Raw genomic sequence first — 11,198 nt, forward strand, 5'->3', positions numbered from 1 at the left:
TTGTGAGCCACCATGTGGTTGCTGGGAATTGAACTCAGGACCTTTGGAAGAGCAGGCAATGCTCTTAACCTCTGAGCCATCTCTCCAGCCCCCGTGCTTCTGGTTTTCATTTCAGGACAAGGTCAAGGAGTTCCAGAACAGGGGCAGTGATGTAGGCCTGGAGGTGATAGATAATGCCCTGTTAGCTCTGCAAGGTGAGTGGGCCAGGTTGGGGCTAGAGCCAGCCCTTGCCTTCCTGCCTTTATTTGCTGCTTAGCATGGATGCTATCCCGAGGGGAAGGTATGGATGCTTCCTCGAGAGGAAGGTATGGATGCTGTGATAGATATATGCCATAATTCCAAAGTTAAGTATCTTTCCTCTCTGCAAAGCTGTCCAAGGGTTGGAGCAAGGGCATCCTTTTCTGTTTTGCTGAGTTGGACTTGCTTGGGACCTGTTCTGCTTCCTAAGTAAAGGCTGTAGTACAGGAAGTGCTGGGTCCAAGACCCTTGTTATTCTTTTTGGGCTCAGGACCTGCTGCAGCACAAGTGCTACAGGCTGGTGTGACAGATGATTTGAGGAAACTGCCCTTCATGACCAGTGCTGTGATGGAGGTGTTTGGTGTGGCTGGCTGTCGCGTGACCCGCTGTGGCTACACAGGAGAAGATGGTGTGGAGGTATGTTGAGAAGTAACCATTCCCTATGGGGTCTCATGCCTGTAATCCTAGTGCTTATGGAGATAGAAGCAGGAACATTTTAATTCATGATGGTCTGGGTTTCCATAGTGAGTTCCAGGCTAAGCAAGGCTACATAGTGAGAGCCTATCTCAAAGAAAAAAAAGCCAAATTAAACCCCAAAACAAAAAATACAGTTGTAAAGTTTGGCAGAGGGTGGCACATGCCTATAATCCCAACACCCAGGAAGTAGAAACAAGAGAATCATAAGTTACAGGCCAGACCGAGCTACCTGTCTCAGAGGGATGAGAGTAGGGGAAAATGGGGAATATCATTATTTGTACAGGAGTGTTTCACTTCTGTACAACCAAAAGTGGTAAAAAGTGGTTACAGGATTCAAGGCTCAGGGGGTAACTGCCCATCTGCTCTCTCATCCTTTGTGCAGATCTCAGTGCCAGCAGGAGGGGCAGTCCACTTGGCAACTGCTCTGCTGAAAAACCCAGAGGTGAAGCTGGCAGGACTAGCAGCCAGAGATAGCCTGCGCCTGGAGGCAGGCCTCTGTCTGTATGGGAATGACATTGATGAACATACTACACCTGTGGAGGGCAGCCTCGGCTGGACACTGGGTGAGCTGGGCTAGCACTGAAGGGGTCCTGAAGATTAGAGTATCTTTTAATGAGATCAGCAAGTCCATAACTACTCCTAAGGTTGTATATACTGCAACAAGTAACTCAGCTTTGCTGAGCCTTCATTCCCTGAAGGTGCTACTGTGGTTTTGCCTTTTAGAAACTGAGGACTCTAAGTATGGCTTCCAGGGGGTAGGAGATGATTGATTGACTGACTGTAGTGCAGGGGAAGAATAGAGCCCAAGTGATGCTAAATGACATCACTTGGGGCCTTCGTAGTAAAGGATTCCTGTGTCCAGGACTTATGTGCAGCTTACATCTGGTGTGTTCCTTTCCAGGGAAGCGGCGCCGAACTGCTATGGACTTCCCAGGAGCCAAAATCATTGTGCCCCAGCTGAAGGGCGAGGTGCAGAAGAGACGTGTGGGGTTGATATGTGAAGGGGCTCCAATGAGAGCTCACAGCCCTATCCTGAGCACAGAAGGCACTGTGATTGGTAAGTGGTCCAGGAGGGGACATTGGCTGGCAGGGTATTCAAGGTAGGGATATTGGGCTGGCAGGGTTGTGTTAACCTATGGCTTATGCCTGGACAGGCACAGTGACCAGTGGCTGCCCTTCACCCAGCCTGAAGAAGAATGTGGCAATGGGATATGTGCCATTCAAATACAGTCGGCCAGGGACACAGCTGCTGGTGGAGGTTCGGCGGAAGCAACAAATGACGGTGGTTAGCAAAATGCCCTTTGTGCCCACGAACTACTACACTCTCAAGTGAAGATGACCCATGGGAAAGCAGTTCCCTCCAGGAGTCTTGCCCTAGAAGGCATTCTATAGTGCTTAGTCAGGACAGAAGTAGAACTCACAGGGGTGGGTGGAAGCTGAATGGGGTTTGCTGTGGTCTGATTAGGGTGGGGAGAGCATCCCATCTATTCTCCTTCCCCACCAAGCTATCCTAACTTTAGGGCCTGATTTTTAAATGACAAATCACCTTACTTAATGTCCTATTTTAGTCTGCAATCCCACTAACCTTATTCTGCCAGGGGCTGGCCAGAGAACAAATGTCTGCTTTTGTGTGGAGGATACCTGCCCAACCTACCTCACGATGGTTTCTCTAATTTCAAAGGGCTATTACTGTGGGCAGTGTGAGCTTAGGTGCCTTCCACTTTGCTCCCCATGAATGCATACTCTGGCTTTCCTGGGATAAAAATGACTCCTGACTCAGTGTCGGGTGAGTGTGTTCCTGCGTGCAAACTTAGGGATGGTTAAGCAAACACAGACTCACCCTTCCACATTCCCTAGTCAACTCAGCCTGCTGTGCAGCAGCAAGACATGGCAGGCTGAGTACTTGGGCTGACCTTAGCTCTTGTTGTGAATAACTGTATTTTACTAACTCTTGAAAAAAAAATTAAAGTTTCCTTCTGGGGCTAGAAAGAGGGCTCAGTGGTTAAGAGCACTGGCTGTTCTTCCAGAGGACCCAGGTTCAATTCCCAGCACCCACACAACAGCTCACAACTGTCTGTGATCCAGCTCAGGGTGATTTGACACCCTCACACAGATATGAATGCATGCAAAACACCAATGCACACAAAAATAAATAAGAAAAATTTCTTTCTTCTTACTTGCCATGGTCTCTAGCTTTATTGTTCCCTTGTTCACTGGGTTCCTGGGGTGCTGACTCTGCCTGTCTTCTTGGCCTCCAACACAGGTTCTGAGTAAGCTCTCCTTGAAAGAGGATATATATATATATATATATATATATATATATATATAAACTAACAGGGATATAGAAGTGGTATGGTGGCATTCCCTTTTAATCCCAGGACTTGTGAGTTGGGGACAAAAGTGTTGGGAGTTCAGGGTCATCCTCGGCAATATGTTGAATCGAAGGCCAGCTTGGACAACATGAAACACTAACTCAACTCTCTCTATCCCTCCCACTCCCACATCCCCAAACCTAATGGGAATATTGTCCCTGGTAGGCAATCTACCACCACTCTAGGGAGCTGGCATCAGTTCTCCACCTCTGCAAATTACTGTATTTTGGATCCTGAGGGCAACACACCCACGATCCCTTACTGGTTGCCTGTGTGCACACACCCTTGCCCTGTTGGAATAACCACACGACTGATGCACTTCTCTGTTTAATATGCCACATCTTCAGTTGCTCCTGAGATGGAATATGAGACCTTGCCTCTTCGTAGGGATGTCAGGGGGTGGACCTGAGACTGTGAAGAACATCTTTCTGCCATACAGATGCATCGCTGGAGTAGGTACTTGTGCATGAGGAGTTCAGTACAGTTTCATTTATAGTACACCTGCTACAAAGTCTTTGTAGACAAAGGCTGCCAGAAGCCTATGTGACATCTAACAAAGAGACAGTGGGACACCTGAGGTAGCCAGTGGCCCAGCAGAGACAGGCAGAAGTACAACCACTAGAGGAGATAGATCCAGGGCCACAATGCTTTTAGGAACCATAGTGTTCTCAGGAAGTGGTGTTTCCCTGGGGACATTTGCCACCCACCCCTTTAGAACCTCTTCTGACCCACTGTGAAGGGCCCGGGGCTATCTGGCTAGTGGCTCACTCTTAATGATATTTTTAGGGGCTGAAATGATACTAGCAGGCTCTTAGGATGAACCCTTGTCCAGATGGGAAGTGATAAGGCTACAGGGCACAATGAAGTCATTGCACTAACTGCTTAGTACTTCCCTAGGAGGTGACAAGGTACAAACCAAAACACCCCATGGGCACTTTAGCAGGGGAGCTGGTAGCCAATACCAGGGACTCTAGGTGCACTCAGCGCCTCTCAGGTACTCAACTTGCCCTCAAAGAACAGAGAAACAGGTCAGCTGGGAAAGGATAACTTCCTCTGCCTGCCTCTGACCTGAAAGACTGACTGGGCCAGGGAGGTCCATGTTTGGTGCTCTGGTCCAGGCCAGGATTACCTGGCTTTTTGCCTAAAAAGCAAAGCCAAGGAAATCAAGGCTTAGGGGAGAACAGACTTCCCTCATAAATCTCTGAACTGGTTAACCTCAAGATTCCTCTTAGAAGGACAAATCTCTGTAAGATCACGCCCTAAGGGAATGAAGAGGACAGGAAAAAGACAAGGTGAAAAAGGGACTGCTGACCTTCCCAACCAAGATGCTTCCCAGCTCTAACCCTTGACAGAAGTCTTAGGGCAAGACACATGGTAGAGACAAACTTCACCTGCCTGGTACCTGGAGCTGTTGGAGGCAAGCCTGAAGGCAATAGGCTCACCCTGCAAACACTGTGGTACTCCAGTCCCCCAACCCCAAGCCCTCTGCAGTTTTCCAAGGGGTCTGGGCAGCAGCAGGATGCAGCCTAGGAGACAGCAGACCCAGTGGTGTCTCTGGAGACCCTTCTGCTGTTGCCTTCCCTTATTCTCTGTGGGTTTTGAGAGGTTCATTTGCTGTCATTTCCCTGAAAGTAATGGAGAGAAGCAAGGTTACTTCATGGATAGCAGAATAGTCTATCCACGAATACTTGCCATTAAGCAGGCAGTTATAAATGCTAATGAGATTAGGCCACTGTCTTGCTCCATGGTCCCCCTATGCTCTTGTGTTCCAAGTTCACCATCACAGCCTCCTCTAGTCTCCTAATATGTCACATTTGTCCTAGTGAGTGAGCCTGTTTTAGCTATTTTCCCCCCTTATCCAGTGTTCTACTCTCTCTTTGGTCTCAGTTTAGGTGTCATGGGGGTGGTCCCTGAGCCCCTTTGCATTTGTACTTCCCCTCTGAACCTCTTGCTTCCATTGTAAGCAGAGTCTGGGTTGTCCTTGTTTTCTTGGACCTGCTGTGACCTCTGTCATATGGTAGAAGCTCAGAGATTGGCTGAACAAAATGTCTTGATAAGTAAGCTGTTTTTTCAGAGATTAGGAGGCTGACTTGATGAGGTAGTGTGCTAAGAATAGAGGCTGTTAGGCTGGGGGGGGGGGTTATAGCTTCAATGGTACAGTACTTGCCTAGAATAGATGCTCTTGCTTTCCTAATGAAGGACTTCCCAACCAAGGGATTCGTTTCCAATAGACCCACCACTTCCTCTTTCTAAAATTTGGTAACACTCCCATCCATTCCCACTGAATATGCTGATAAGAGGCTCTCTGGGCACTGGTAAACGCCCAACTCCAATCCTGAGAATTGGGTTCTTGCAAAGGCCACTCACTAAGCTAGGGCACTGGCATCCTGAGAATTCTCTTCCCTGTCACCAGTACTCGAGTGTCCCCTGACTGCCAAGCATGGGGTCGGGATAGAGATTTACTCACCATGAAGGGAAATGTGTGGAGCCATCAGGTGTGGATCCATTCTGGCCACTCAGACCTGGAGGCAGGAACACACCCAGGAGCTGCAGGAGGCTGAGGGTGGGGCTCTGAGCAGGTCAAGTCAGGGACCACCAGTATAGTTTAAGGTATCGGGGCTGGGATGCTAGGGACTAAACACTGTCTGGTAAGGGTTTTTGAGAAACAGTTACAACGTGATGATGGACAGGTGGGGATTCTAGTGTAAAATGATATGGGGGTGTAAGTCTGGATACAACGAGGCTTCTGAGGGACCAGTGGCAGTCTACCCGGACACAGGAGAAACAAGTGATACAGCTTGGTGGTGGTAGGGGCAGCCAGGCCAAGGAGGTTCGAAGGGAGCCTCACCTGGACGGTGATACAACCCGGTCACTGTGTTTCCGTAGAACCCCCACGCCAGCTGGATCCCCAGGAGACTTAACACCAACCACAGCAAGAGCAGCTTGAAGAGAGTCACTCGCATGTCCTGTGTCTCCCACTCCCGCAGGAACTCGCTGCCCAAGGTGCCCAGCGCTCCGAGCACCGTAGCGGGCAGAGCTTGCAAAAACTGCCCAGACCAAGGTTCCGCCATGACTGGCCAGCGCCCCACTGGGTGTACTGTCACCGTGGTTCTCACTGCGCAAGCGTCTTATCTTCCGGGATTACGCTTGTAGGTGCGCACGCGTACTCTCAGGCAAGGAAGATCTACTTCGCTTGCGCGAAGTGTTGGCAGTTTAGGGCAGGGCTTTAAAACCGCGCAGGCGCATCCATCCCCGCCCAGCTTACTTAAAGGGTGAGTGATTCGGTAAGTATAAAATAGCAACTCGGTCTTTTATAGCCCCGGGTTTCCCGTGATGCTCCGCGCGGCTGCGATGATTGGTTAAGCATCTTGCTTTTAGGGCGTGGTTGCGCTCTTGAGCAATCGTGGACGAACTGCGAGTGTGCGCGCGTGCGCGGGGCCGCGACTGGCGCCAGCTCGAGCCCGCAGGGCGCTCGGGGGCGCGCACGTCGCTCCCCGCCCTCCCGCCACCGCCCGCCCTCGTTCGCTCGCGCTCCCCGCCCGCCGCCCGCGGTCCTCCGTCGGTTCTCTCCTTAGTCCGCCCTCTCCCGCGGAGCTGCCGGTCTTCGTCTCAGAGTTTGCGGACTCGCGAATAGGCGTCCTCAGCGCGAAGAGGCCGGACTCGGAGTCGTCGCCTTGAGGTGAGCAGGAGCATTCCCTCCAGCCGCCTGGGCTCCGGGCCCGACCAGCCGGCACTTTTCCGGCCACCCGCCCGTCGCCTGGTCGCGATCGCACCCCACCTGCTGCTCTCGGCCGGCAGCCCCTGGCCCCGGCCCCTGACCTGGGGCCCCGCGCCCGAGGCGGCGGCCCCTCCCGCGCAGTCCCCGGAAGCGCGCCCCGCCGCCTCCAGTCCCCCTTCCCCCGCCCGGCCGGGCCTGGTGGAGCCCTAGCCGCCCGCCCTCCCCGTCGCTTCCTCTCAGGGCTGCGCCGGGCTGGGCGGGGGCTCTCGGCCGGCCAGCGACCGCGCTGGGGGTAGCCTGCCACTGTGAAGCGCGCGTGGCTGTCAGGAGTTGGAATAGGCAAGAAACTCTTTTACAACTCCATTTTGCCTTTTACATTTTATGTGGATCATTAGTCACCGTTTTATACCGGGTGAGGACAGTAAGGCTTTGAGTGGATTTTCTGTTTTCAGTGCCGTATTTCATAGAGATTGTGTAAGTAAAAGATTGTTTTGAAATCTTAGCGGTTAAGACTGTATGGTGGAAGGTATTTTCCAGTTGAAAAAACATTTTAAAAATTATTTGGAGAGGTTGCATCAAAATAAATGCATTTCTATTTAAAGTTACTACTAATTAAGAATCACTTACTGATGGGTTCTCTTTTCAGGTCGTTTTCATGAAATTGCACTTTTTGCACCCAAAGTAGAGTTGAGGTTTGTTTTTTTAATTCATGTTCAGTAACATGAAGTGGAAAATTGAGACCAATTTTTTTGTTGTTGTTCCAGAATTGGTTCCACTTTTATTTTCTAATAGTCCTGAGAATTTTATCCTCTTGGTTATTCATTTGGTTCTTTCTGTCGTCTCACATTCTTTTGAAAAAAGTGGTTTTTGCAGGATATATATATATATATATATATATCCAGTTTATAGTCTCCTCGCAAACCTGGAGGGGGAAAAGCTCATACTTTCAGGTGTTGAATTTGGTGGGAATTTTCAACCACTTAGTGTCACATGCCCAAATGTGTATGTCCATATGGATGGCTTTTCACCTTCCACATGGCTAGTGTGGTGGTGATACTGTTTTGAGCTTTTAACACAAGTATCATTGTTAAAAATACAAGGGTAGGTCTCACTAATGAAGTCTCTCAGAGAAGTTGTTTTGAGGATTTGTCTATTTATGTGGAGCAGTGATGTTTCTTGGGGACATAAAATATATGGAGCTTGTTTTTTCTATTTTTCCTCTTTGGTGCTTGAAATTAAACTTGGGCTTGGGGCATAGTGAGCAGGTGCTATATCTCTGAGCTTCTTTCCAGCCCTAAACTAACTTTAGTCAAAGTCCAGTGCTCAACTTACACAGCCTCTACCCAGAGATCTCCTGGGAGAAGAGAACAGGAATGCATCTAGTCTGCCGTCATCTTCCCCGTCTATGTGGTATTTTAGACAGGAAAAAAATCTTCAGGATTTATAGGCCGACTCCATTTGTAGGGGTGGAGACTGAGCTCAGGGACCTTTTTTTCAAGAGAAAGGTTTATTAGTCCTCTGCAGAGAGAACAGTGGGTTGGTAATGACAGGAGAGCCACTTGCCTAAGACTTGAGAAACGGACACAAAGTCTGACTTGAGCCCTGGAAATTGCTTTGTAGATCTAGCTGGCCTCTAATTTTCACAATGCTCCTGCTTCTGCCTTCTGAATAGTCCTGGGATCACGGGGTGTGGGGCACCATCCTGGTAAGACTTAAAATTTTAGAAGGTCATATTGGACTAGAACTGTTTTCTCCATGTACTCTTAGCTACAATCAGGGGGTCCCGTTTTGTCTCCTGTTCTTCACCTTGCAAACTGCACATTTAGGGAGAAGCTGGTTAATCCATTTACTAAACGACTTTCAAGTTTTTGTAATGGTCGTTTCCTTGCTTAGTCTTGCCTTTGAGTGTGTTACTTTTCTCTAGGACCCAGCCTCTGGGGGTTCATGGTTAGCAAAAACAACATAATGAGGCCCCTCTAGAATGCTTTCAGGCTGTTGTAGGCCTTTTTGACTGGATTTAAGTGGAACTGGTGAGGGTCTGCATGCATCAAATAGCAGTGATGTGTGCACATGTGTGACAGTGGTTCGAGTGTTTTCATAGTCCTCGTTCTTTGTCTGTTCGTCATTAACTCCTTTTAAAAGTTCATCCTGGCTTACTAGGGTGTAAATTATTAGAAGAGTAAAGTCTTCAGGTGTTTCTTAGTCCATGGGTGGAGTCGAAGTAGTGAGAGGAGGAGGAGGTTGAGTGTTGAACTAATCTTTGACTTGTTCTAAGCAGCCAAGAGATTGTTTAACTTCATTGAAAGACTAATTTGAGATCAATGGATTTCGGTTGCAGTATAACTACTAGCAATGACAAATTATACATAAATGCTGAATTTAAAAATTGGAAGTGGGTCAGGTGACAAACCTATAATTGAAGTACTCGAGGATTGCTGATTTGAGGCCAGCCTGGGCTATATAACAAAATCCTGTCCCCCCAAAAGGGGGGAATCCTAGTAATGTCCTCTCCTCTTTATGCTCCTAATCAGTGGGCCTCAGTTGTTACACCAAAGTATTAGTGATAACTGTGTGTTACTTATCTGTTTTGTGGTACTGGGAAGTAAACCCAACTTTGATGCTCGTCAAGCATTCGAGTGCTTAGCTATACTGGTACCCTCAGTATAGTTTATTTAACAGATTGTTTGGTCTCAGCCTGAGGCTTGAACCCAGGGCATTACACATACTCAGCAAGGGCTCTGCTGCTGAAGTATATTTCCAACCCTGATTGTACTTATGTTTTGAGATAGTCTCATTACACTGTCAGGATATGACCATGAACTCCTTTGCAAACCTAGGCTAGTCTTGAACTTTCAATCTTCCTCAGTCTCCCCAGTAACTGGGATTATAGGCCTATGCCATTAGGCCCAGATATAACTGTATTTTGTTACTACTATTATTTATTTATCTATTCATTTATTTATTTACTTACCTATTTTTGGTTTTCCGAGGCAAGGTTTCTCTATATTACAATCCTCACTGTCTTAGAACTTGCTCTGTAGACCCGGCTGGTCTCAAAGAGATCTGCCTGCCTCTGCCTCCCAAGAGCTGAGATTAAAGGCGTGCACCACCACCCGTCTTTATTGTTTTTATGAGACAAGAGTTTCATTCTATGGGTGAGGCTGGCCTGGAAACTCACGGTGTAGCCCAGACTGCCCTTAAACTTGTGGCAGTTCTTTATCCCTCCTAAGTCCTGGGGTTGCAGGTATGAACTACCACGCCTAGTTACAAACATTTAGGCATATATCTTACTGGTATGTTTTGTTGACATTAGCTATTTGTGACAATAAATTCCAAAAATAGTTTAGTTAGCAATTCGTGTAAAATCCTTATATCTTCCTCCCCCCCCCCCCCCAGGGTTTCTCTGTGTAACCCTGGCCGTCCAGGAACTTGCTTTGTAGACAAGGCTGGCCTTGAACTCACATCTGCCTGCCTCTGCCTCCTAAATGCTGGGATTAAAGGCCTATGCCATCGAGGCTCAACTGTAAAATCCCTATTTCAAGTGCTTCGAGTTCGATTTTTGAGACAGTCTTATTTGTAGTTCTGTTTGACTTGGCACTCTGTAGTCCAGGCTGGCCTCACTCTTGCTTCAGTCTCTGTAGTGCAAGGAACCACTGTTTCTGACCCATTTTAACCTATGGTGCTGTAGTGTTTAAGCGAAGGTTTGTATATTCATTATGTAGATCATGTGAGTAAAGACAAGGTGGGCAGTAAAGCTGTTTATTCTCGGTGTTGGTTTCAGTTTATTGGTGTTTGCTCCAAATGATTCTGGATGTACTTAAAATTTTTTTGACTGCGCTTTTATATTAAGCAATCAAAATATGATCTACAGGATTATTAAATTTTAACTAATATGCAGTTCATACCAAACTGACTTGATTTGGGGAGAAAGGTTCGGATATCTTTTGAGATGGGGTCTTGCTGGCAGAGCTAGATTGGGCTTAAACTCATGTCAGTCTTTTGTGTCCACCTTCCAAGTGCTGGAATTACCAGCGTCTGCTACCAGCTTCTTTTCCCCTATTGGGGTAGGTAATTATATTCAGGTTTATATATGATAGTATCTTAAATTCAAATGATGGTAAGAGGAAAAGAACCAGCTAGTGAAATAGTGGGAGGTAAAATGAGGTTAGAGAAATGGGCAGAGGCCAGATCGTGTAGTATCTTTAGGATATAAATTTTTGGGGTTTGTTGTTTTGTTTTACTTTTTGAGAGAAGGTTTCTCTGTAAAACCCTGCTGTGCTACCATGCCCATTAGGTTTGATTTTTTTTTTTGGTTTTTCGAGACAGGGTTTCTCTGTGGTTTTGGAGCCTGTCCTGGAACTAACTCTTGTAGACCAGGCTGGTCTCGAACTCAC

The 11,198-nt window shown here is 47.7% G+C and overlaps 3 protein-coding genes across 4 annotated transcripts in view; 2 read left to right on the top strand and 1 right to left on the bottom strand.

The window, feature by feature from the left end:
• Amt (aminomethyltransferase) overlaps positions 1-2,893 on the top strand; it is a 6,239-nt gene extending 3,346 nt beyond the window's left edge. Inside the window, exons 4-8 of the mRNA XM_005347898.3 lie at positions 116-194; positions 509-654; positions 1,097-1,277; positions 1,616-1,771; positions 1,869-2,893. Of these exons, the coding sequence (XP_005347955.1) occupies positions 116-194; positions 509-654; positions 1,097-1,277; positions 1,616-1,771; positions 1,869-2,047 (741 nt within the window). The 3' untranslated portion in view covers positions 2,048-2,893. The remainder of the gene's footprint in view (positions 1-115; positions 195-508; positions 655-1,096; positions 1,278-1,615; positions 1,772-1,868) is intronic.
• A 488-nt stretch (positions 2,894-3,381) lies between these two features.
• Tcta (T cell leukemia translocation altered) lies at positions 3,382-6,466 on the bottom strand. 2 transcript variants are annotated; one of them, XM_026779131.1, is made up of 3 exons: positions 5,935-6,466; positions 5,554-5,643; positions 3,382-4,711 (listed from the first exon to the last, which is right to left on the bottom strand). In XM_026779131.1, the coding sequence occupies exons 1-2, from the start codon at positions 6,155-6,157 to the stop codon at positions 5,603-5,605; spliced, it is 264 nt and encodes an 87-aa protein (XP_026634932.1). In that variant the 5' UTR covers positions 6,158-6,466; the 3' UTR covers positions 3,382-4,711; positions 5,554-5,602. The 2 variants fall into 2 exon arrangements, with proteins under 2 accessions (XP_026634932.1, XP_005347957.1); XM_005347900.3 differs by having other exon boundaries at positions 3,383-4,711; positions 5,554-5,608; positions 5,935-6,389.
• Positions 6,467-6,583: 117 nt separating this feature from the next.
• Positions 6,584-11,198, top strand: part of Rhoa (ras homolog family member A) — a 29,289-nt gene continuing 24,674 nt past the window's right edge. Inside the window, exon 1 of the mRNA XM_005347899.2 lies at positions 6,584-6,765. The gene's annotated coding sequence lies outside the window, so the exon portion shown is untranslated. The remainder of the gene's footprint in view (positions 6,766-11,198) is intronic.

This window comes from Microtus ochrogaster, chromosome 5 (genome assembly GCF_000317375.1).
Source record: "Microtus ochrogaster isolate Prairie Vole_2 chromosome 5, MicOch1.0, whole genome shotgun sequence".
Lineage (NCBI taxonomy): Eukaryota > Metazoa > Chordata > Mammalia > Rodentia > Cricetidae > Microtus > Microtus ochrogaster.

Coding starts and splice junctions, on each gene's coding strand:
- Tcta (XM_005347900.3), bottom strand. CDS start 6,157: ATGGCGGAACCTTGGTCTGGGCAGTTTTTGCAAGCTCTGCCCGCTACG. Junction 5,609..5,934: donor CGGGTTGTATCACCGTCCAG/GTGAGGCTCCCT, acceptor TCCTGCCTCCAG/GTCTGAGTGGCCAGAATGGA. Junction 4,712..5,553: donor TCCACACATTTCCCTTCATG/GTGAGTAAATCT, acceptor CATTACTTTCAG/GGAAATGACAGCAAATGAAC.